General features: G+C 49.3%; 6 protein-coding genes across 6 annotated transcripts; 3 read left to right on the top strand and 3 right to left on the bottom strand.

Annotated features, from left to right (window-relative positions):
* Positions 1 to 4,266: 4,266 nt before the first annotated feature.
* On the top strand, positions 4,267 to 4,967 carry F5147DRAFT_708164 (uncharacterized protein; the record flags this gene model as incomplete). The annotated part of the gene is made up of 3 exons (XM_041438120.1): positions 4,267 to 4,476; positions 4,524 to 4,656; positions 4,709 to 4,967. Coding segments are annotated over 3 exons (420 nt in total), but the record flags the coding sequence as incomplete, so codon positions are not given.
* Positions 4,968 to 7,068: 2,101 nt separating this feature from the next.
* Positions 7,069 to 8,382, bottom strand: F5147DRAFT_639493 (uncharacterized protein; the record flags this gene model as incomplete). The annotated part of the gene is made up of 2 exons (XM_041433007.1): positions 7,069 to 7,668; positions 7,714 to 8,382. Coding segments are annotated over 2 exons (1,269 nt in total), but the record flags the coding sequence as incomplete, so codon positions are not given.
* Positions 8,383 to 9,460: 1,078 nt separating this feature from the next.
* Positions 9,461 to 9,993, bottom strand: F5147DRAFT_708153 (uncharacterized protein; the record flags this gene model as incomplete). The annotated part of the gene is made up of 4 exons (XM_041438119.1): positions 9,959 to 9,993; positions 9,910 to 9,936; positions 9,575 to 9,874; positions 9,461 to 9,524 (listed from the first exon to the last, which is right to left on the bottom strand). Coding segments are annotated over exons 3-4 (266 nt in total), but the record flags the coding sequence as incomplete, so codon positions are not given.
* Positions 9,994 to 11,086: 1,093 nt separating this feature from the next.
* Positions 11,087 to 13,118, top strand: F5147DRAFT_708149 (Alpha/Beta hydrolase protein). The gene is made up of 4 exons (XM_041438118.1): positions 11,087 to 11,246; positions 11,351 to 11,588; positions 11,637 to 11,810; positions 11,860 to 13,118. Exons 2-4 carry the CDS (start codon positions 11,404 to 11,406, stop codon positions 12,872 to 12,874), a joined length of 1,374 nt encoding a protein of 457 aa, XP_041289983.1. The 5' UTR covers positions 11,087 to 11,246; positions 11,351 to 11,403; the 3' UTR covers positions 12,875 to 13,118.
* Positions 13,119 to 13,138: 20 nt separating this feature from the next.
* Positions 13,139 to 15,353, top strand: F5147DRAFT_708148 (uncharacterized protein). Its single transcript, XM_041438117.1, has 12 exons — positions 13,139 to 13,367; positions 13,417 to 13,489; positions 13,543 to 13,580; positions 13,630 to 13,677; positions 13,734 to 13,904; positions 13,953 to 14,132; positions 14,184 to 14,333; positions 14,386 to 14,541; positions 14,600 to 14,760; positions 14,811 to 14,859; positions 14,909 to 15,026; positions 15,081 to 15,353. The coding sequence occupies exons 1-12, from the start codon at positions 13,233 to 13,235 to the stop codon at positions 15,338 to 15,340; spliced, it is 1,539 nt and encodes a 512-aa protein (XP_041289982.1). The 5' UTR covers positions 13,139 to 13,232; the 3' UTR covers positions 15,341 to 15,353.
* F5147DRAFT_296103 (uncharacterized protein) lies at positions 15,252 to 21,216 on the bottom strand. The gene is made up of 6 exons (XM_041429084.1): positions 20,794 to 21,216; positions 19,756 to 20,744; positions 18,842 to 19,705; positions 15,813 to 18,792; positions 15,632 to 15,760; positions 15,252 to 15,578 (listed from the first exon to the last, which is right to left on the bottom strand). Exons 1-6 carry the CDS (start codon positions 21,153 to 21,155, stop codon positions 15,443 to 15,445), a joined length of 5,460 nt encoding a protein of 1,819 aa, XP_041289981.1. The 5' UTR covers positions 21,156 to 21,216; the 3' UTR covers positions 15,252 to 15,442.
* Between the last annotated feature and the right edge of the window lie 805 nt (positions 21,217 to 22,021).

Genomic DNA, 22,021 nt, shown 5'->3' with positions numbered 1-22,021 from the left:
TGGTTTCGATATAGCTTGTGAACTCAGCCCTCCATGGTTTTGATGGATCCCCGATGGACGCGGCACCTGGTTCTGCCTCGGAGTCGTCTTTGGAGTCACTCTGAACTTCCCGAATGAGTTTCTTGAGGCCGCCAACCTTACTTTTTGTAGTTGCAGGCTGTGACAATGCAAGTGACTGATTGAGCTCGTTGTAGCATTGTTCGAAGACGTTCTCAGCACAAGCAAGCACATCATCGAGCAAATTCGATGGCCAGTGCTTTTTGAAGTATGCGAGTTTGGCTGTCGGATCAAGTACTAGTATGGTAGAGTATGTTAGAGTCAGAATGATTGGAATAGAAAATGACGAACACATGGCAATAACATAGGCAGCAGTGTCTGTAGTTTTCTCATAATATACATCTAGCTTCTCTGCTGCTGCCTTGAGTGCGCCGGCAAACCAAATATACTTGGGCCTTTCTGCTCGTGAAGACCATGATTTGTGAAGCGTCTCCAGTGCAGGAATTGCAAGATGGAGAGTTGATCCTTGATCAGACAAGAAAGCTTGCTGTGCCACATCGGCATATGAAAGAAGGTCTGTGAACTGGCCAACCCGTGTCCACTCCGCAGATGTCAATTGCAAAAAGTTGATTTTGGCATGCTTCAATAAATTTTGCTCTTGGTGTCCCATTTCATACACGAACGTATCGACATGCTGTAATGGCAAGTCAGAGTGAGAACAAAAAGGTGTGGTGGTGTATCATACCTGCTTGTTGCAATCGGCACGATTAAGCATAATGTAAGTTGAAGACCAGCGGACCTTCATATCAATTAGTAGTTGTGTTGGCAAAGAGACACCTGCTTTCGTCTGAACAGTGTTTCGCCGAGGAACGTTCTTTGACACAGATACTGCGGACCAGACCAATCTCGTCACGATTGACCCTCTGAGCTAGATCCGGTTCGTGAGCATGCGGGTTATGGGGGTCGTAGTGGGGTGCCTTGCTATAGGTACTGATGAGTCGTTGCGTGCCGAGATTAATAACATGCACTAAACAACTGTCAGGGTTGTTAGCAGTTCCATCAACCAAATTGAAAAGACTTACTTTATCTTGCGTTGACGCCATGGGAAATCTTTGTGGTACTTCGCCTCATACAACTTCGAGAATTCCTGCAGCATGGTACTATTGTTTGCTGCATTGTCGCATGTGACGTGGCCGATCTAGGTCAAGATATAAGCACAGTCATTGAGGAGGTGGAATTTTTACTGACTTTGTGTGCGACACCGACATGATCAAGCACCTTGAATAATGCACCCCCTAGGCGCTGGCCATTATGGGCATTATTGAGCCAAGTAAAGCCAAGTAATGCATTCCCAGGTACCCATTGCATCGGATCGTTTTCTTCAATCCAGTGTCCAGTGACAGCAAAATAACCATCCAAGTTATCGGCCTGCCACACGTCACACGTGATATTGATTGCACCGCTGACGGATTGGCTTTAAAATCGTGTCAGATAAGAGCAGATACTGTGAAGAATGGTACATACATTCAATTTCTTCTTGAGTTTGGTCAAATGGTTCTTGAAAACACGTATGATTTCAGCACGCGTGGCCTTTTGGCCTGGAATCTTGACACCCTGTGTAGCACACGAGGCAACATCTATCATTTCTTTGAACTTAGGGTGCTCAAGAGCCTGTATGGGCTAAATTCTGTTAGTTTACAGCCGACAATATCAATATGAATGAGTCTTACCTGATCTGTGGCGACAAGCCACTCAATTGCAGCTTTTCTAAAATTCTGGTGGGTGTAAGGGATGGCGCGCTCCGACAATTTGCACTCAGTCAAGTGCACATCAATCATTTGCTGTGCTTGTGCGGCTTTCTTTTTCTTGGCTGTGATGTCACCCGGCAATTTAGATGTGAAGGTGTTGGCCTTGGCCCATGTACGGTATGTTCCCTATGGACATTTAGATCTAGTACATCAACAAATAAATAAATGAGAACATACAGCGAATTTGGCTTCTGCATGACGGCGGAGGGTTGACATCTCGTTTAAAATGGTACATTGAGCCCTAAGATATGTAGTGTTAGTGATGTAAAGACATATGCAAATGATGTGACAACGTATGGACAAACTTTGCACTTTCGATGTCTTTTGACCTTGCCGTTAGTGTGAGTGCACTCCAATGGTTGACTGAAGAATTGGTCGATGTCGTGAGTTTTATCCTCGCATGTGGGAGATTCATCGATGATGGGCTGGACATCAATATCTGCAAGAATACCGTTGTAGAGACTCATGCCTCTCATTGTGCAATATGGCAGTTTTCACTGGGGAGTACATGGCACGAACTTGTAGCATCACTCTGTGTGCTACCTGCAGCTATCTCTATATGAGGCGCAGCTTTCCCGCGCAATGCGCGCCATGCGCGCGTACCTTTCCCACGCTTCACGATGTATATGCGCGCGCGCTTTCCTGCGCTTGAGTGCCCTATAGCGCCAGCCATCCGGAAGCATCCATCCACTGTCCACCAAGTTCCCTAGTGCGTATATTTCCATTTCTCACATTTGCTTATCGTTCCATCTTTATTTTTATCATGGACCCTTACTTACATATATCTTTACATACCTTACTCGGTAGCGCTTCGGCTCCACATGACAGCGCTTAGGCGCCATACTTAAGCACCAGCAGTACATACTATGACTGACTCACTTACTCTCCCACCAGAACGACAGAGGACTTACTGGTTACTACCCACTATTCACCTAGCAGAACATAGTAGAAATCTATTTGTTTACACCTCGCATCTCTCTTCTCTTGTCTTACATCATATCATCACTTAAGCAAACTCACTCTTACTCTCTCTCATATCTGTATACACGTGCACGCTTTCCCACGCTTCGCGCCATACACGCGCGCATTCCCGCGCCTTGCGCGCACCTGCGCTTTCTCGCGCTTCACATTGGCCAACCAGTAGCGCTTTCAGCGCATACCTCTAGATCCTTGCTGCATTCGCTCCCCCTTTAGGGTCGAACGCACTTGTCGTCTCAAGTATAGCAGACTAGGCAATGCGCGACCTTACAACATTTATAGATACAGTCAGGAGCATTGTTCGTGCCTCGCTGTATCGTTGAACCTTCACCGTCTTCGTCAACAACTTCTTGAGCTTTAGCAGCTTTCTTGCGACGGACTCATTTGCCTGACGACGCTAGGTCAGGAAGGTACATTATCTTGCAGATAGACTTACACTTTGGATTCGTCCGTGCATCTTCGTGTTCGTCATCACCGGATATCTCATCTTCATTGATTTCTTCGACATGTGCCCTTTTGCTGGTGGTTTCAGGTGCGATGGTGTCGACATTCGGTGCAGGAGCAGACGGGATGGGTGCTTGTGGTGGTTCGGTGGCTGGAGGATGGGTGTCATCGGTGGTGCGCTTCAATGCCTCTGCAGCACGAAAGGTGTTGATGGCTCTTGTTTGAGAAGGGAGAGCTGCCTTCTCGGAGTGCTCCAGGAGTGCAGCAGTCGGTTTGACTTTGCGCACTGGATGCACTACACGTGGCTCATCATCACTGTCTGTATGGACCATTCCGACCATTAGATTTTTTCAAGTTAGAGCAAGGGTAGCGACGTACCAGTACCATAGCCATGAATACCTTTTATCCCACTACAAAGGATCAAGATCGTGATGAAAAAGTATACTTCGAACACAAAGCAACATGAAACAGAGTAACATCGACGGTGCAAAGCACAAAGATGGGCAACTCACCTGGGTTTCTGACATATGAAGTGTTTGTTGGATTTGCAGAAGAGACTAGAGTAGTAATGGTTAGACAGATTTAGATATAGTAAATAAACTCGTACCTGATGTCCGGATGTCCATGGAAGTCTGTAACAGACGATTCGACTCCCTAAAGTAAGGACACATGGATGTCGATGATGGATGCGCAGGGACTAAAGCCGCGGCCTGAGCCGCCGGCTCAGGCTTCTCAACACGTCAAGCCGGGCCCTGGGCCGTGGTCAGGCCCTGACTTGGGCCCGGCTCGGCTCGGCCTAATCAGGCTCGGCTTGGGCCGGCCCACGGCCTGAAGCCGGGCCGTGCACATCACTAGTCAATGCATTATAATTACGATGCTTTGAAGATCGGCCTCGTCTTAATTGCCTATGGTATTGGTATGCAAATTACGAGCAAACCGCGAGTACCTCCTTGACGCATCTATCCCAGGCTCTATATCCGGCAGCATGTTAGGTGGACGTTGGTCCGATCGGACACTTGCTCGACTAAAGGCAACGAACGGAGGGATCAGCTTTCCAGAGGTGACCCATTATCTTCAGCTCAACCTGTCACCACTTTTGACGCAAATCCGTACAGATACGCCTCGAGAGTGCAAAAGTCGCCATGGTGTGGTTACCTCTTTCCGTGATTGGATACGCTTGGGTGTGCCAAGAACGGGTCAACATCGCTGCGATGTGCGTGATGCTCTTCCTCGCAGGATTTTTATCCATGTATGTATCTTTCGTGTCACACCGTCTTTTGCTCCCATCCGTGATAGATGGATCTACGCGAGCACGCTGGCATATATTGTCGACGCAAACACTGGTCGCTCATCGACGGCAGTAGCGGCCAACACTTCTTTCCGTGGTCTGTCTGCTTTTGTTGCTACTGAAATTGCTGTGCCTCTACAAGTGAGTCGATGACACGATTGCTTGCGGAATATCGGATCTGAGGTTGGTTTAGGATAGTATTGGTGACGGTGGTTTGTATACCCTCTGGGCGGGGCTGATGGTCATTACTAATTGTATCATCTTATTGGTATTGTATAAAGGCAGGAAGTGGAGAGAAGCTAGTGCTGAGCGGGAGAAGCGGAAGCTGGATGGCAAGTAAATGATCATCATGGCTTTTGAAGTCTCGATAGTAAACCATAGGTGAGTATAGATGATACTAACTATAACGTTACTGTTTCACTGGCAGTGTAGAATTAAGGCTCGTTTGCCGTCAATTCAAGTTGCACAACATATGATCGGTGTGAGTCGACTGTTATCGATATCGGATTCATTAATACAGCAACTGCCAGCGACGTTGTTAGCGTTCGAGTTGACGAGCCATTTTATGGTCGTCCACACAGCAGTATTGAAATCTAGATCTGATCCTCGGGTCGGGCTTGGTCCAATGATGTCAAACTTCCTAGAAACCACCACGAGGCTATTCCCAAAGCTCACAAATATAATATTGACTCGTAAAGGTGAATGCTACGAACCCGAAGGCCCAAAAGCTTCAAGATGGCTCATTTGTACACTCCTTGTAGTATATTTTGAACGAGCAATTCAATGATACCATTGGACAACTGATCGATTTGTAAACCTCTCTTCATATATACTTCGCGATGGAAAATACACAAACGACGTGAAAGAAAAATATCAATGCGAAATAACAGGACAGCAAGACATCCGGTGCATAAATTCGACAGTCTCAAACCCGGGACCCGAATTGTGCCTTTGTGCGCAGGTCAGGTGATGAATACACGAAAATCATTGAGCACACACCTGCGCAAGTTTCTGCCCTTCGGATAACACAAGGAGGCAGGACCGCAATCCCTTCAAGCACCACTGAATTTCAAGCCAGGAGAGGAGGTGGCGATCCCAGAAGTGCTTGAATGTATGGTTGAGCTTGTCGTCCATTGAACTCAGAGATCATGAGAAATGAAAGACCCAGTTTTGGCATGCGTACTTCAGGGCGTCTGAAGATGATTCACTTCGCTCCCGTGCTGAGGTTGCGAAAATTGTGAACGCGGTCATAGCACGGATGACCTCGAAGTCTGGACAATCTTGTAGGGATGCAGAGGTGGAATTATCTTTGGGCCTTAAGGCCAGGAATGCCGGAAACATCAAGAAATCTGGTAAGCTCTTGAACTCCTGGATTGCTTGAAAAGCTGGTGGTAAATTCAATTGTCGGATAATTGCGCACTCGTTGATTGTTTCCATCGTCTTCGAGAAGTCTTCCATCGTCACCCAGACAGACGCCGCAGAGGTCAGCTGCCATGCTTGCCCATGGTATGTCTTGAGCCACCCTCGTCCGCTCTGGGTCTGCAGCCACTCTCGTCCGCCCATGGTCTGCAGCCACATTCGCCCACTTCGGGTCAGCAGCCACGTTGTCCCTCTTTTTGTCTGTAACCATTCTTGACCATGTTCAGTCTGCAGTCCAACTGGGGTCTGCAGCCACTTTTGTCCGACCGGTGTATGCAGCCATTTTTGCCCTCCTGGGGTCAGGAGCCATTCTTGCACGCCCTTGGCGGGAAACCACTCTCGCCTCTGGAACAGGAACCGCGCTTGCACGCTCTTGGGGAGTAACCACTCTCGCCCACTCTGGGTCGGGGACCACTTTTGCGTGCTCTGGGCGAGCAACCACTCTCCCCCGGGAGAGGTGTCCAGCCATGCATGACCGATTGGAGTCTGCAATTTATTTAGGTGTATGAGGCGCTCACTCTGAGTCTCCGGCAACACCCTCCCGGTCGACATCTTCAGCCACTTCTCCCCACTCGGTGTCTTCAGCCGGCACCTTCCGTTCGGTATCTTCAGCCAGTCCCTCCCGCTCGGTGTCATCAACCAGTCCCTACCGCTCGGTGTCTCCAGCCAGTCCCTCCCGCTTAGTATCTCCAGCCACTCTCTCCCGCTCGGTGTCTCCAGCCAGTCCCTCCCGCTCGGTGTCTCCAGCCAGTCCCTCCCGCTCGGTGTCTTCAGCCAGCCCCTCCTGCTCGGTGCCTTCAGCCACTCCCTCCCGCTCGGTATCTTCAGCCACTCCCTCCCGCTCGGTGTTTTTAGCCACTTCCTCCCGCTCGATGTCTCCAACCACTCTCCTCCAGTCTGAGTCCGCAGCCACGCACGTCCATCCAAAGTCCCTAGCCAGGACTCCAGACCAGACCCACGAGCTCCCCGAAGCCATAACAGGCCCATGAGAACCTGCAGCGGCTCAGGTGGCTTGACGATGAAGGCTAACGATTGTTGCAAGTTCCTGGGGTCTTGGGGTTGCATAGCCTGATTCTGCGACTTCAATTCTAAGAGCGCATCCATGAAAGTAGTGCGTTCTGGGATGTCTTGGATCATCAAGCGGAAAGAGGAATAAGCGAGTAGGGAATGCGGTGCTGTGATGGGTTGTAATCCAGGCAGGCTGCAGTGTGAGAAGTCTGAAACATAGTCCCGAATGGACGAATGGTAGATATTCACAGGATGGCTGCTGTCAGTGGGAATATCCATGAAAGACCGTAGTTGTACAAGTGCGGTCGTGACATCACTGCCCTGACCTGGGCCAAGGAGCTTCGAGATCTGTGAGATCGGCAGAGGGTCTGCAAGGGCAGCAACAATAGACAAGTACTGGTATGCCCTGCTGGGGTCCGAACAGGTGGCAAGGATACGGTTGTATAACTCATACACTTCTGTCCCAGGCAGCAGTTCATTGGTTAGCTCGAGCATGAGCTCAAGGCGATCCCGGGGGTCATTGTATCCGTCGTCGACAAACTTCATCATTGTAGATGCCACAATGAAACGTCTGCCAGCTCGGTTCGCCAGCCGTGTAAGTTTATCCGCAGCGAGCTGAGGGAAATCAGGATGGCGACTTTGCAACTCCGTGAAGGAATGCTGTAAGAAGATATAGATGTCATTGTCAACATCTTCGCCGTCTAACGAAATGGTACGGGAAATGCCCTCCCCAGAAGTATTCACCGGTATCTCGTATACCAGTGCGCGCACTTTTTGAATGGCTTTACGGATATGCTCCTCCAAGCGACTCGTGAGCAGAATGTGGATCACGGGAAGTTCAGGATCACGAAGAGCTTCCCCGAGGAGGGAAATGAGGTCGGCGACGGTTTCAGGTTTGCATTCATCGAGGGCATCGATGACAAAGACTGGAGGTGGACAGCCGCGTAACCTGAGTTGCAGGTGCAAGAGAGGTTGGCGAAATAACGCCTTCATCTGGTCGCGAAGAGACTTGCTGGAGTCTAGAACTGCAGGATTCTCGCGGACAGCTCTGTTCACGTCGTTCCTGACGCTGGGAAAATTGCTCGCAAGCTGGTAAGCAAGTGTTGCAAAGAATTGACCGGTCGTGCTGCGTTTCGTGTGCTTGCGCGAGAAAAAGAATGTCCCCGCGAGCCTTGTTTCGATTTTCGTATTCGGTGTTATTTTCAGACTTTTCATTCTTTCAGCTACAGTGAATGCCACGGCAGACTTTCCGACGCCTGCCGTGCCATGCAGCCAAATGATTTGACTCTTCTCTCGCTTGTCCAACAATCCATGGATGAGTTTGAGAAGGTCCACTCGGGTCCCTTCCAAACATTTCGGATGGGGCTGGCGTTCAGGGGAGTCATATTCAGCGCCCAGGACAGCGACCTGGGACAGCTTCTCCCAAGTTCCTTCGGCCATTGCTAGAAGTTCGTCAAGGACTGTCAGTCATGTCAGAGAGCTAGAGAGGTAAAGAGGGAAGAATATATTTACATCAATTCCAGTCACTTATCAACGGATAATGATGATAGAATGTGACACAAAACGGGGAGTTCGAAAGCTGGAACTGCGTTTGAAATCGAAAGGGTTAATTAGCGAAACGATCGAGTAATGGATATGTCAACGTTTAGAAAAGATGTTTGGAGTAGTAGGATGGACGATGACTCTGGTTGCAATTCTATTCAAAGCTTGAAAGCTTGATGGGTGGTGGTTGCATGCAGTCAGGTTAAAAGTACAAGCGCGCGGATGTCTGGCTGCAGGTCCCAGCTGCCAGAAAGGCACGAGGCTGCACAGGAAGTTACCAAAATCCGACTCGGAAAGTTGGATGTTGAATTATGAACCATACACGTACCGCATCCGACTCGAACACCATATGGAGTCCATGTGCATGATCATATCGACTTTCGCTGTTTTATAATTTAACCATCAGTGAACAGAGTTCAACAGACAGAACATGCACGAAATACCGCCAGTACCGGGTGCAATTGCATCCATTACGTCATGCTGTGTTCGTGTCGATGTCTTTCCATTTGGTCCGCTTCCGCTGAAGACGGAATCTATCTATTGGTGCGCAACATCACACGTTCTCGAAGACGCTGAGACCTGTCTACAACGTGCATCAACAAAAACGGGAAGTGCAACTTAGCACCACGTAGGCTATATTAATCGTTATCAGCAGGTTTCGACCTTGAACGTTAACACCTGTTGAAAAATTTCATCCAGGTTATGGTGCGCAGGGTAGAACAAGTCTATCTTTGCAGCTCAGCGATCATACACAACCTTTCCTCTACCAAAATTACAATGATGTGAAAATTGCTCGGAGGTCGTCTTTCCGCTGGAAGTTGCCCCAGACTCGTATGAATGGTAAATGAACAAGACGAACTACGTTCGACAGCATGGCTGGTTGTGTGCCTGATGTGGATGTAGCTCCTCTGTTTGAAAAGAAAATTCCTTCAAAAAGCAAAGCAAGTACCTCTCACGAGAGAGGTACACAAGAGACCCAGCACCGGAACCAGCATAAACGCAGTCCATCTCCACATCCGGCAGCGGGTGATTGCTTGTCCCTTTTCAAAAGGGTCAATGCAGCAGCATCGTGAGTATGCATGTACCCTACCAGCATGACAGTAGGGAATTCCATCCTCCTTGTGTCCCCACCACATCACAGGCGACCACTCGTCTATGAGGTTGGCGAGCGTTTGGAGGTGGCCATATGCGGCTGTTGGAGACCACACGGTCGGTGCACTGCGACGAAATTGAAGACACAGGCAAATATAAGGAGCGCAATGCATAAGTTCCAGATCTGCAAGAATGTGTGAGAATGTGGTAGCGATTTGCATGGGCAGTAAGTGCGAACCTGGGTGGTGTACATGTATATCGGTATATATCTTATGTTCTCGTCAGTGGCTGAGACAGATGAAAGCCCAAACATCTAGTCTGTGATCGTCTGGGATAGTGTTCAATAACACTGACAGCAAAATACTAGGCGTGGATAACTCACGCAGGAAAGGCTTCGCGAGGAAAGGCACGAGACAGCGGATGAGTGAAAATCAGCTTCAGCAGGTCCGTTGCCACTCTAAGTCCTTTCTTTCCGGTAGCGCATCTCCACTGTGTTTCGTCTCGAATGTCATTCACGACGAGCTCCGATCAATGCAGCCCAAGCGTCAATGGTCCCTGAACGACTGCAATGTTGACAAAGAGCAGAATCCACCCCTCAAGACCAACACTTGGCATATGATACGTGATGTAATTCCACTGGCCGTTCTGAAGGAGTGGCCACGTTTGTAGGGTCAGCGGATTAGAGGAAACATACGAGTTGTGGAAGTAGTCCCAATATACATGACGAGTGCGGCCCATCCATCACGTAATGCAACGATCACCCAAAGAGAAATGACAACTTTCCGAATGCTAGGCTGAGCATGTCACACAGAGGGCTGTGTCTCCGTTGGCTTCATGAGACATCCATCTGTGTCTAGGTTAGACACGACTTGAACATGCCACTCCGACAAGGGCATATCTGCGACTCGTCAGACTGAGGTCGTAGAATCGGTTCTAGCATCGGCAGTGGACTTCGCATCAGATATTGTCGAGTCAAAGTTCTGGTGACCCAGAAGTGCGCTATATACAAGAAGGCTGGATGGATGTCAATTTTCTTCTGGCGGTTTGGAAGAAACTGCCATCATTATGGGAGGTAGAGACAAGAAAGCCAGCGCACTATAGACGCGCAGATTGAATATATTTCACTTATGACCACGGCGTTTCGTGATGGAAGAGTAGTTGTACGGCACGGTCACATTAATATGTATCCTGTGCACCGTTGATTTACATCGCATCGCAGTACTGAAAGTGCACGCAATGTCAGGATGGTGATCGATTGATCAGTCAAGGCTAACCTCTTTGTAATGTACTGCACACATATCCGTGCACGGGCTGGCTGCTGTCCGTTGATCAAGAGAAATAATAGTAAGAATGAGCTCGAGGTTGGCGTCCTGAAATGATAGAATTCTGATTGCTGAGTTTCAATCGAGGCGCGTTGTGCATGTGATGAGTGTGAGTGATGTGTGGCCTATTACACTAAGTGGGATTGACGTTAGTACGGACCGTCCTTAACGTTGAAACAACATATGCCGGGAGACCTGACTTGCAGACCAGGAGTACTTCTGTGAATCTCGATGATGTGACCGCCTGGCTGCGACTCTGGGAGCGTGGATATACATATAATGAATCAGAGCACGCTCGAATCCATGGCACGTTCGGATGACAAGCACTGGGAGATTCCAGTGACTAGCTATAGCAGTAAGTGTAATTGCATAATGCGCACTCACCGTTTGGGAACACTCCAGCAGTTGCCGCAGCGTCGGTGGCGCAGACGCCCGAATTTACCATTATTTGGAAATGAGTCACAGAAAACGTCCATGGCGTATACTGACCTTGCTTCGCAAGGTTATGTCTCTTCCTGCAGCTTTGGTTGACCAGAACATCTGTATTGTTTCATCGTTCACTCTTGAGAATGGGAGGATATTGCGGGAGGTCCCGGTCGGCTACAAGACTTGGGGCAAATTGAATGACGTTAGGGACAACGTTATGATCATTTGCCATGCATTCACTGGCAGCGCAGATGTAGAAGATTGGTGAGATCTTTTGACATTTCATTTCGGAAAAATTCTTATGTATTGCAGGTGGGGCCCTCTTATCGGACGCGGGAAGGCCTTCGACCCTAATCGATTTTTCATCTTCTGTGCTAATGTTATGGGCTCACCATATGGATCGGCTTCTCCTGTAACAACTAATCCAGCGACGGGAAAACCTTATGGCCCAGAATTCCCTCAGACAACGATACGCGATGACGTGCGGTGGGTAGTCTTCCAATATCCTGAATGGTTTCTGACCTGATTCATGCAGACTGCATAAATTTGTCCTTGATAATTTGGGAGTTTCCAACGTCGCTGTAGTCATTGGAGGCTCCATGGGTGGAATGGCCGTTCTTGAATGGCCTCTGTGCACCCCCCCAGGTTATGTCCGTCATATAATTCCTCTGGCCACGTCTGCGCGGCACTCTGCTTGGTGTATCAGTTGGGGAGAGGCACAACGCCAAAGCATCTATAGCGATCCGCTTTACGACGACGGGTACTACGACACACAACCTTCAACTGGTTTAGCTGCTGCACGAATGGCCGCACTTCTAACTTATCGATCGCGTGACTCTTTCGAGAGTCGCTTTGGACGTCGCCCTCAAGTAACTCCTGTCCCAAAGTCTAGCGCTGTCACACCTTCTTCTATTACACTTGCTGATAAGGATCTCGCTGCTCATAATGAGGGTCACAGAAATGCGATCCGCACACGCCCTCAAACTCAAACCTCAACCGCATCATCTCCACCTCATTCTCCAACAGAAGGGCCGAACGGCATGGAGCCTAACTCACCCCCTCCACTTTTTTCAGCGCAATCGTACTTGCGCTATCAGGGCGCCAAGTTCGTGGCGCGCTTTGACGCTAATTGTTACATCCATATCACCCGCAAGATGGATACGCATGATATCGCTCGAGGACGAACCTCCATTCTCCAAGACCCTCCATCACCGACGGCACAATCAACTGCTCTTGCCGCTGTCATTGCAACTCTCCCTCCGCGTGCATTGGTGATCAGCGTCGAAACAGACGGCTTGTTCACTCCTTCTGAACAAAAGGAGCTCGCAACACACATACCTGATGCTGAGCTTGTGGTCATCCCATCGCCTGATGGCCATGACGGCTTCCTCCTTGAATTCGAGCAAATCAACACGCATATACTTGGATTCCTCAGGAGGGAGTTTCCAGATTTATATGAGAGAGACGAGGAGGATATTCCTAAGGGGGACTTTACGATCAAGAAGACGAGCCTGTTTGGAGAGGCTGAGGCAGATATTACAAGGTGGTAGAGGTCGCGCAGCCGATTTATATGACATTCCGCCATATCTCTGGGTCTAGTGAGGAAGAAGATGAGGGCATGTCCACTCGCCCTAGATACCATCAATACAAGTCGAATACACGCATTAGATATCATGATTCATAGAAACCTTTGTGATCATACATGAATACGGCCATGATGCATGTGGGTGGGTCGTTTGAGATATGTATTTGTTTGTAACTTTAGTAGCCAATTTTATAATGCATTGGTTGGCAGTTCTTCAAGCTCAAGCGCTCAAGCTTTGACTAAACCTCGGCTTGAGTTCTCACATACATATTAATTATACACTCAGAAGTGGCTGTTTCTGTCCTGTCAATAACACCTCAAACATGGTTCTCTTGAGATTTGCACCGTCTCCTACTGGTGCTCTTCACCTCGGTGGACTCAGGACCGCTCTTTACAACCACCTGTTCGCCAAAAAACACGGAGGTAAATGGATTCTCAGAATAGAAGACACAGATGCGGTCAGTTTCATGCTTTCCTCCTCTCTGCAAAATCTCATCTGTGACCCAGGCGAGATATGTACCGACTGCGGTGGACGACATTAGGAATGCATTGGCATGGGCTGGTCTTCCGCATGACTTCGGTAAGCTGTATGTCACATTCTGGCTCAAAGCAATTCAAATAATCTTCCTCTAGGTCCTGGAATGGATGGTCCGCATGGGCCGTATTTCCAAGTCGGTGTCTCACAACCTGTTGCACGCCCCATATACTGAGCTCCACCAGTCAGAGCGGCTCGACCTTTATCATTCATATACACGCAGGCTCCTAGACGTCCGTCGTGTGCTCATTACTTCTCTCTTCTTTCTTTAACCATTGCCAATTCATAGTCTGGTCATGCATACCGGTGCTTTTGCTCTCCCGATAAACTTGCTGCTACTCGCGAGAAGCTTGCGCGCACAGGGTCAAATGCTACGTATGACAAGTCCTGCCTCCATCTCACGGAGGAAGAAGTTGCACGCAGAGTACGCGCTGGGGAGAAGTCCATCGTCAGACTGAATGTGAGTACATCTACTGTGCTGTTAATCCTCATGCTTAACAAGCGACAGGATGACAACCTCCCAGACCGTGCTTCACCCACCGATATCGTCTTCGGTCTCCTGAGGGATGCACATGCCTCACTTCCAACAGACCCTGTTCTTTTGAAATCTGATCTGTTCCCCACGTACCATTTGGCGTCTGTTGTTGATGACCATGAGATGGATATCACGCATGTTCTCCGTGGAGAGGTAGGTGTCCATACCTCCGTGATACGACGTCTTTAATTCCATGTATCCCAGGAATGGCTGCCTTCACTACCGCTGCACCTCGATCTGTATTCGTGTTTGGGTCTCGAACCCCCTCAGTTTGCGCATCTACCCATCCTCTTGAACCCGAATGGAACAAAGATGTCAAAGCGCAATGGAGATGTGTCTGTCTTAGATTTCATGGTACGTCACTTTCATTATCCACGAACTTTGATTTGAACGCCATTTTCTATAGCGCCGTGGTTGGGAACCGGAAGGTGTTCTAAATTGGCTTGCACTAGCTGGATGGGGAGTTCACCATGAAAATGGGCGCCCTTCCCCACCCGGAACGCCCTCGACTCAACCTCCCGACAGTACAACCCTCATGACGCTCCCAGAACTCATCGACCAAGTGCGTTGTCACTATTTCATGAGTTCTTGGCGTGTTCTACAACAGGTCTATTCTACAGTTTGATTTATCTTCCGTCACACATCGCAGGAATGTTCTTGATCCTGCAAAGCTTGCATATCTTAACAAACATCACCTCATGCGAAGCTGGCAGACCGAACAAGGTATTGCCTTCCAGGCAACACGAGTACATGATGTTGTCAAGGCTACTTTCCCTCACAGGTAGTCTGTTCATCTATTCATTTATGCCCTTGTTGACCCGGTATTTCTAGTCTATACACAAATGTGGAGTACATCACGCGTGTGATCAGCGTCTTGCAGGTGAGCATGCTTTACCTACTGGATGAGCGTACAGCTACAGTGCTTCCAGGGTCGCATAACAAATCTCCATGATGTTCCAACACTCGCTCCGTTCTTTTTCGTGGAACCGGATTATGAATTGCCCGAAGCGCGATCCGTGAAGCGAGGACTATCAGCTGATGACTACGGCAAGTCACACACTATCAGTAATCAGCATTACTGATTGCTTTGCGTCATTATAGACCATGTGGTGCGACGAGTTATCCTGCAACTCGAGTCTTCATCACCATCGACTCAATCTGATATTGCAGTTTTCTTGCACGATGCGTGCGAGAAAACAGGCCTCAAGTCCAAGGTCTTCATGACTGCTTTGAGGCACGCGCTATCTGGGATGAAAGCGGGACCTAGCCTTCCTGAGATTATCGATGTTCTTGGTACCGAACGGACAGCGGAAAGGCTGAAATTGGCGCTCTCAGCGCACAAAACTAGCAATTCGGAATAAATATAATCGAATATCTGATTGTCCATTTGCGCTACTTGTATACAGATGATATGTGAGTAGTATGCACAGGCTTGCTAAAATTACGGGACAAAGAGCTAAGAATCAAAGCGTTTCCCATCCTCCACTGTCGACCGTGCTCTCAAGTTTACGAGCAACAGCAGTTGGAATACCGTGGTTGAGCCACGTTTTGCGGACTTCTTCCCATCTAGCTGGGTGTATATATTGACGGCGACCACGTCTGTACGCCATAGTTTAGCATTCAATTGAAATTAACCGGCAGAACAGACTGACCTCATTGAGACATCGACCTCACCATGAACATCGAGGTAAGGGGACTGTGCAAATGTCCCGTTGTTGACGTATAAATAAAGTAGAGAGCATCGTTTCACGACGAAGTAAACACCGATAGCACCACCGCAACTGCAACCACAAGGAATCAGCGTCATGTCGTGGTATAACTTGGAGGACTCACTCTCGTGTATGCATATTACACTCCCCTCTAAGTCCTAACTCGTCTTGACAGCAGTGACTCGCCATACAGCATGTTACTCCGCAGATCAAACAGATTGCAGCATCCGTCGGAACGGTGTTGCATCGGTGACATTTCATCACCTTGTCTCGCTCACCAAAAAGGTTATCGAGGATAAGCGGCAGACGGGCGATGCCGTATACAGCTGCGTAGTCCAGTACGACGCCACAGTTGAGTTGCGAGGCAGCATGCGAGTGGCCATAGTGGGCGCACCATCCGGAGAGTGCGTTTTGAAGCGTATCTTGGTTTGGGAGGTCTGCCAAGGGAGGAATGCCAAGGGTAGCGAGTAGACGCTTGTACTCATTGACGTTAGAGGCACCTAGTAATGGAGTCGGGAATGTAAGCGGGACAACGGAGCGACACAGAATTGCTGCCCGTCTGAGGAATGGAAGAGTAAACGCGTAAAGCATCTTCTCGATGCGAGCTTCACCAAACGCATCAAAGACTAGCGTAGCAGTGTGCTCGAAGACGGGTGAATGTCGCACGACCGACATGAAGAACATACGGACATCACCGAAGATATCAGCATGGGCACGAGCAGCGGGCTGCTGGAAAGCGCTGTACGTCCTAGCCTTGTTGAGGACATATACCATACCAATGACTGTGCGAGCCAAACAGGCATAGTAACACAAGATCAAGACATGCTGCAACATCTCGGGAGCCACTGCGGCGGTTTCGATGAGTACGGTGAATGGGTCGCGTAAGAGTAAGGGATACGAGAAGGAGGTCAGTGATGTTCGGCTCCACTCTGGGAGTAACCGTTTGATTATGGCTTGTTTGACTGACTCCCGGCCACCATCTGGCCGACCGTCCAGTTCAAGAGCGGATAGTCTTGTCAAGCTGGCAAGTAACCCGCGGATCATTCTACTTTGTGTATCCGATAATGACAGCGAATCCGCCACAATGCCTCCGGAGGAGTCAGTCCCACGAGCAGCAACCTCGATAGCGGAAATTGTGTATCCGACAAGGTCTTCCGGAAGATACATCCCTGCACCTCTTTCTCCTACTTCTGGTTCAGGTCGCTCGCGAAGATGACGTGTTTGTTGCGAGACCATTCTTGATGATAACATGAGGGTGTCGAGCATCTTCGTCGAGGCCACTGCTTCTGGTTTACGCACGGCTGCGCCATAACCAGGATCTTGCGCGCTCCAGAACACAAACTCGCCCGTCCCACTCCTGAACTGCAGACCATCCATGACGCTGTCTGGTTTTGACTTCAAGACGCTTATCCCCGCAGCTCGAATCCAGTCTGGGAAGGGGATGCGGCTCGCAGGAGAATTGTTGGGATGAAGAACGGGGAGAAGAACATTACCCAAGCTCTTACAAAGTGGGCAGATGTACTCCTTGCGCTGAATGTTTTCAGGATGGTTTCTCGTCGCGTGTGAGCGGTGCCGCTGGCGAACAGAGGAATTATAGACTTGGAAACAGTCGAGGTGCATCATGTGGCCACACACAGATGCGTGGAGCCCGAAACGAGTGTACTGTGCAGGGAAGCCATCGAAGTTGGGCGAGCTTGCGGTGTCGAGCTCCTCGGCATTGGTTGGGGGGAAAGTGGTGTCGCGCGGACTCGCTCGATCGAGCGACTGAGGCATTGTCATAAGCTCGTTGAGATATTGACTATGGCTGTCCGGGTGTTTCCTGAGCAACCGGCTGGGTTGTACGAGCCCTAGAGAGCCGAACGCTTTGGCCTCATTGAGATCTTCCTGGCAGACGATGCAAGTGCCATACGAGGAAAGTTCGTCAGATGTCTCATCCATATCCTGATCATTTTCCTCTTCCTCTTCCTCGAAATTGAGCGAGAAACTTGCTTGTTGAGCTTTCATCTCTGCCATAATGGCTTCTTGGCGTGCCTTAGCCGCACGCTTCTTGACACCCTCAACATCAGGTGCTGGGGCAGCGAGGCTCAGGACTTTGCGAGGAGGTTGCACCCCTTCCGGAACATGCTTGGAAATCTCTGTCAGAACCCAATCGATGCGGCTCTTGTAGGGTTTGTATTTTTCATCATGTTCCATGGCGCATATGATGTCGGCGAGTTTCTTTTCTTCTGCAAAGGGTTTGATAACAGAGACATGACTGAAAACAGAAGGTCGTTCTACGAGCGCTAGCATGATGAGCTGGAATGTTTGGTCGAGTATAGCTTCGGCGGAGGGTGGGGCCGTCCCCGCACTATTAGTGAGCGAAATCACGTTATATATGGCATAGAACATGACTTGAAGAAGCGCTTCAGACTCCAGGACGGACGGGAGTATCGAAAATGGGCCGGATGTGATGGTCAACGGCTTTGGGACGATGACTGGGTCTTTCACACCTGTCTTCTTCCGAAGTCTGTTCTTGAGGATGACCTCCACTTCCTCACGCTTATTCCGTGTGTAATGGAAGGTGAATGGATCCACCTCATCATAAGCCTCATCCTTGAGCTCATACACGCCAGTGTCAGATGTCGACTCAGGTGCGCGGAAGTGAGATACGTCCTTGAGGACGCGCTCGAAAGATACATCATCCACCATCCTCTCGGAGACGCGCTTGGCAAGATCGGTGAATGAACTTGGCCCCGCTGCGAGTGCGTGCACGATCTCGCGACGGATGGCACACTGAAATGGGAGCTTCGTGGCGCTGGCTCTCTCGCCAAGAATAGTTATAAGGACGTAGAGAAGCTCCTCGACCATGCTCAGTAAATGGGCGCCTTCATAAGGGGACTTCTCAACTTCACCACGGAAGAACGAGAGGAGGCCGAAACGGTCGAGGATGGAGACAATGATAATATTTGGATCGAGGATGATGAGAGATGACTGGAGGATGAACAGGTCTTGGTCGTAGCAGAGCTCGCGAAGCATGAAATCGCGGTAGTGCAGAAGCTGGCCACGGATAGGGAAGCCGTTGCGGACCCATAATCCTGCCCTGATCTGGGCAATCATAGCGAGCACTGTGAAACCACAGTTAGACAAGCTGCAATATTGATGAACACATTTTACCTCGCAAAGGGAAATCAATTAATGTGAGAATGGCACCCTCATTGAAGGGGCGCAAAAACAAGTCCCGGACGCCAGACACCCCAATCTCCTTCAATGACTCCTCTGACAAAATATCAACGTGCTTTAACAGATCTGCAAGGAGCCAGTGAAGGGAGTGATGAAAGCTGACCCATCCTTCCAGCACGTTGAAATCGACGATCTGATACTGTGCGTCACCAAATTCGACCTCGTGCAACATCGGCTTTGAAAACTTTTCCTTGTCAAGCCTATCTGTCGAGAGAGTGCACACAGCGAGAATCTCCCGCACGACAGTTGTGATCGCTCCTACAAGCTGCGTTGGGTTCGCAAATGCGAAGGCTTCACCGTAGACCTTGATGACACGGGAAAGGGAAAGTGTTACGTTGAACACACTGATCCACACATCCGTTTCATACTCGACATGACTCGAGGCAACGCGCTTGTTTGGGTTGATACACATGAAGACCTGGCATACCTTGACAAACTTGCGTATGAAGGCTGGGTTACGAGCGATGAGCTGTTGGACAGGCCGGTTGTGACAGAGATACCGGAGATCACTGAAGACGGGCATGAAGCGTTTGCTTCTGAATGGGGGGCTTTCAACGTCTATGTCTTGTTGGGCGGGAGCCGTGGTGAGGATGTGCTTGTCCGCAATGTGATTGGTGAAGAAGTTGACAATGATGTCGAGCAGACGTGTCATGAGATCGTGTTGAGAAACGATGTGCAGGGCAACGGATGGTGCAGTGAAAAGTTGGAGGGCGAAATACTTTATGGAAGTTTCTGCTTCACGGTCAACCAGAAGATAAGCGTCAGCGACACGGTGGTAGGTGCTGGCAAAGTGGGACGCTGCAATACGTCAAAATGTGCTTATGACAATGAGCAACGTTGTAGCATACCAATGGCAATTTTATGGGGATGCGAAAGTATCAAGATCGACGCATAAATTGCTTTCAAGTGTATCCGGGGCTTCTTCCACAGTCGAGTGTGATAGACGAATAACCAATCAATACGGCACGGACGTGCCAGATCTGCAGCAAGGTTTGGGACTTGGGGACCAGGAGTGAAGAACGTGTTCTCTCGCCGTCTCGGCGACAAAAGCTCGGCAGCGATGATTTCTTTGATTATCAGGGTATCCGCCCCCAGCCGGCTTCGAGTGAGATCAAGCAGCCACTCAATGATGACACAAGCAACCTGCTCGCGAAAGGTATCATATGCACGACGGATCGTGACACCGAGTTCAATTTTTGTCATCAAATGTGCTGCTTCAAGGAGCCGGGGGACGTCACCGTTGATGTCGATTATTTCCCGGCCCACATCGTCAATAGAGTATGCCATGATGCTTGCCGTCTTCCTATCATGGCCAGTGGTCTCGGATATAAGCTTGATGACCTCATCAAATGAGTGCTTGTCGTCGTTCCAAATGATGATGGCGTATTGGTCCTTTTGCATAGGATCTGCTGAGGGTTGCAATCGTAGGTCAGCCTCATTCGAAGGCACTGTCGCTTCATCTGGGGAGTAGTCCAGGGTGTCAAGGATGAAGTCGAGTGCATATGCAATAGTGCGACTCATGAGATCACGTAGGTCGGGCGGGATAGCGACTCTATATGGATAATCCTCAACGAATGGAATCTCCTCAGAGATAGAACGCTGTGAGACTCTAGGAGTGGCATCGACTGCACTCAAGGACTGTTCAATCTGCGCTTGGACATGGGGAGCAGGTGGGTGAAAAGGACATGAGATAGGTTTACGCCAGGCTTCGATGTCTCCGCAATCGCAACAGCCCCCGGCTTGTTGAGCAACGAAGAAGCTGACATTATGATCTGAATGATCACTGGAATGAAAACAGCGACTACAGAGAACGCAACTATCATCGAGGGCGCAGTCTCTGAAGGGGTATTGTGAATGATTGACAGGATAGCAAGCGGGTTACTGACTTGCAACGAAAACAACTCTCTCCCTTGCTGAAGATATGGCCACACGGCCTTCCAGGAACGATCGGATCCTCTGAACCAGCACCAGCAAAACCCAGATCTGCTTGAACGCTACTGAGAGTAGCGTGCATGGGGAGGCTGGAATTGGATAACGGGAGGAAGAGATGTGAATACGGTCCCCAAAATGCATCGTAAAGCTCTGATAGAACCTCTGCACGGGTTGCAGGAGAGAATATATACTTTCGTGAACTTGGCATTGTTTCGAGGGCGTAGCGGAGTTGTGAAAGAGGATCTGATGGTCTGTCGCGAGGATTCATAGTCACTGGATGCCTGGAAGTGTTGAACAACGATATAAAACTCGACATTTCAGTTTAACATGGACTTTCAATTGATCCAAAATCAGACAGACATAGGCAGAAGATTACAGTGATAGAGGGTCTGAGATTCGTGCCAGAGGCTGGCGGCAGTAGTTCATGTCCACATTATAAGTTATATTTTAATATTTTAATATTATTAATCGTTATCTTGATTATGGGACCGTGGAAAGGGGCTCTATACTTTGTAGGCAGTGAGACAATAAAAAATGTGGTTATGTTTGATCGTAAGCTTGTTTGAGCGCAAGCCCCGAAGGGCCCCGATAGTGACCCCCAACCTGCGTAAAAATGAGCCAAGGTGTGCTGCGATTCCCACATCATTAGTGAATGCGATGAAGTAAAGTGACCCTTGAAGCCGCAAAGTGACGCATCAAGATGAGGATATACGGTGAGTAACAAAAATAGTGAGCTATTCGCAGGAGCGTAAGTGCAGACATCTCCAGTGTCAATACAGACATCCGCCTCAACGCAGGCATCCAGCTACGTGATGGCATCTGCGTTTATGAGGGTGCGGGAACCGAGTCCACATGCGCATGGCAGCAGGTGTTGACAAGGACGATACTCTTGCCCGCCATTGGCAGGTGTCATGGTGACTGGGTGGATGATTCCTTCCCTGATCAGGTTCTCTGGTAAGAAACTTGATGAGAATTCACAACGACAAACTTCCTACACGAGTAAGCTTGACAAAGCAATGCTATGATAGCTGCACCTTCGGGTGCTCTATACCATGACCAGCTTCCCCCATCGGACTTGCCTTCATTGCATGCAGATGTACAAGGATCTGAGCTATCAAATCTTCAATGCTCACTGGAGTGTGTGGCAGAGAATAAATCCAAAAGACAACAGACTAGGTCGGA

The sequence above is a fragment of the Suillus discolor genome, assembly GCF_016758755.1.
Source record: "Suillus discolor strain FC423 chromosome Unknown F5147scaffold_49, whole genome shotgun sequence".
NCBI classification, from domain to species: domain Eukaryota; kingdom Fungi; phylum Basidiomycota; class Agaricomycetes; order Boletales; family Suillaceae; genus Suillus; species Suillus discolor.
This window is presented reverse-complemented; position numbering and strand designations above follow the sequence as displayed.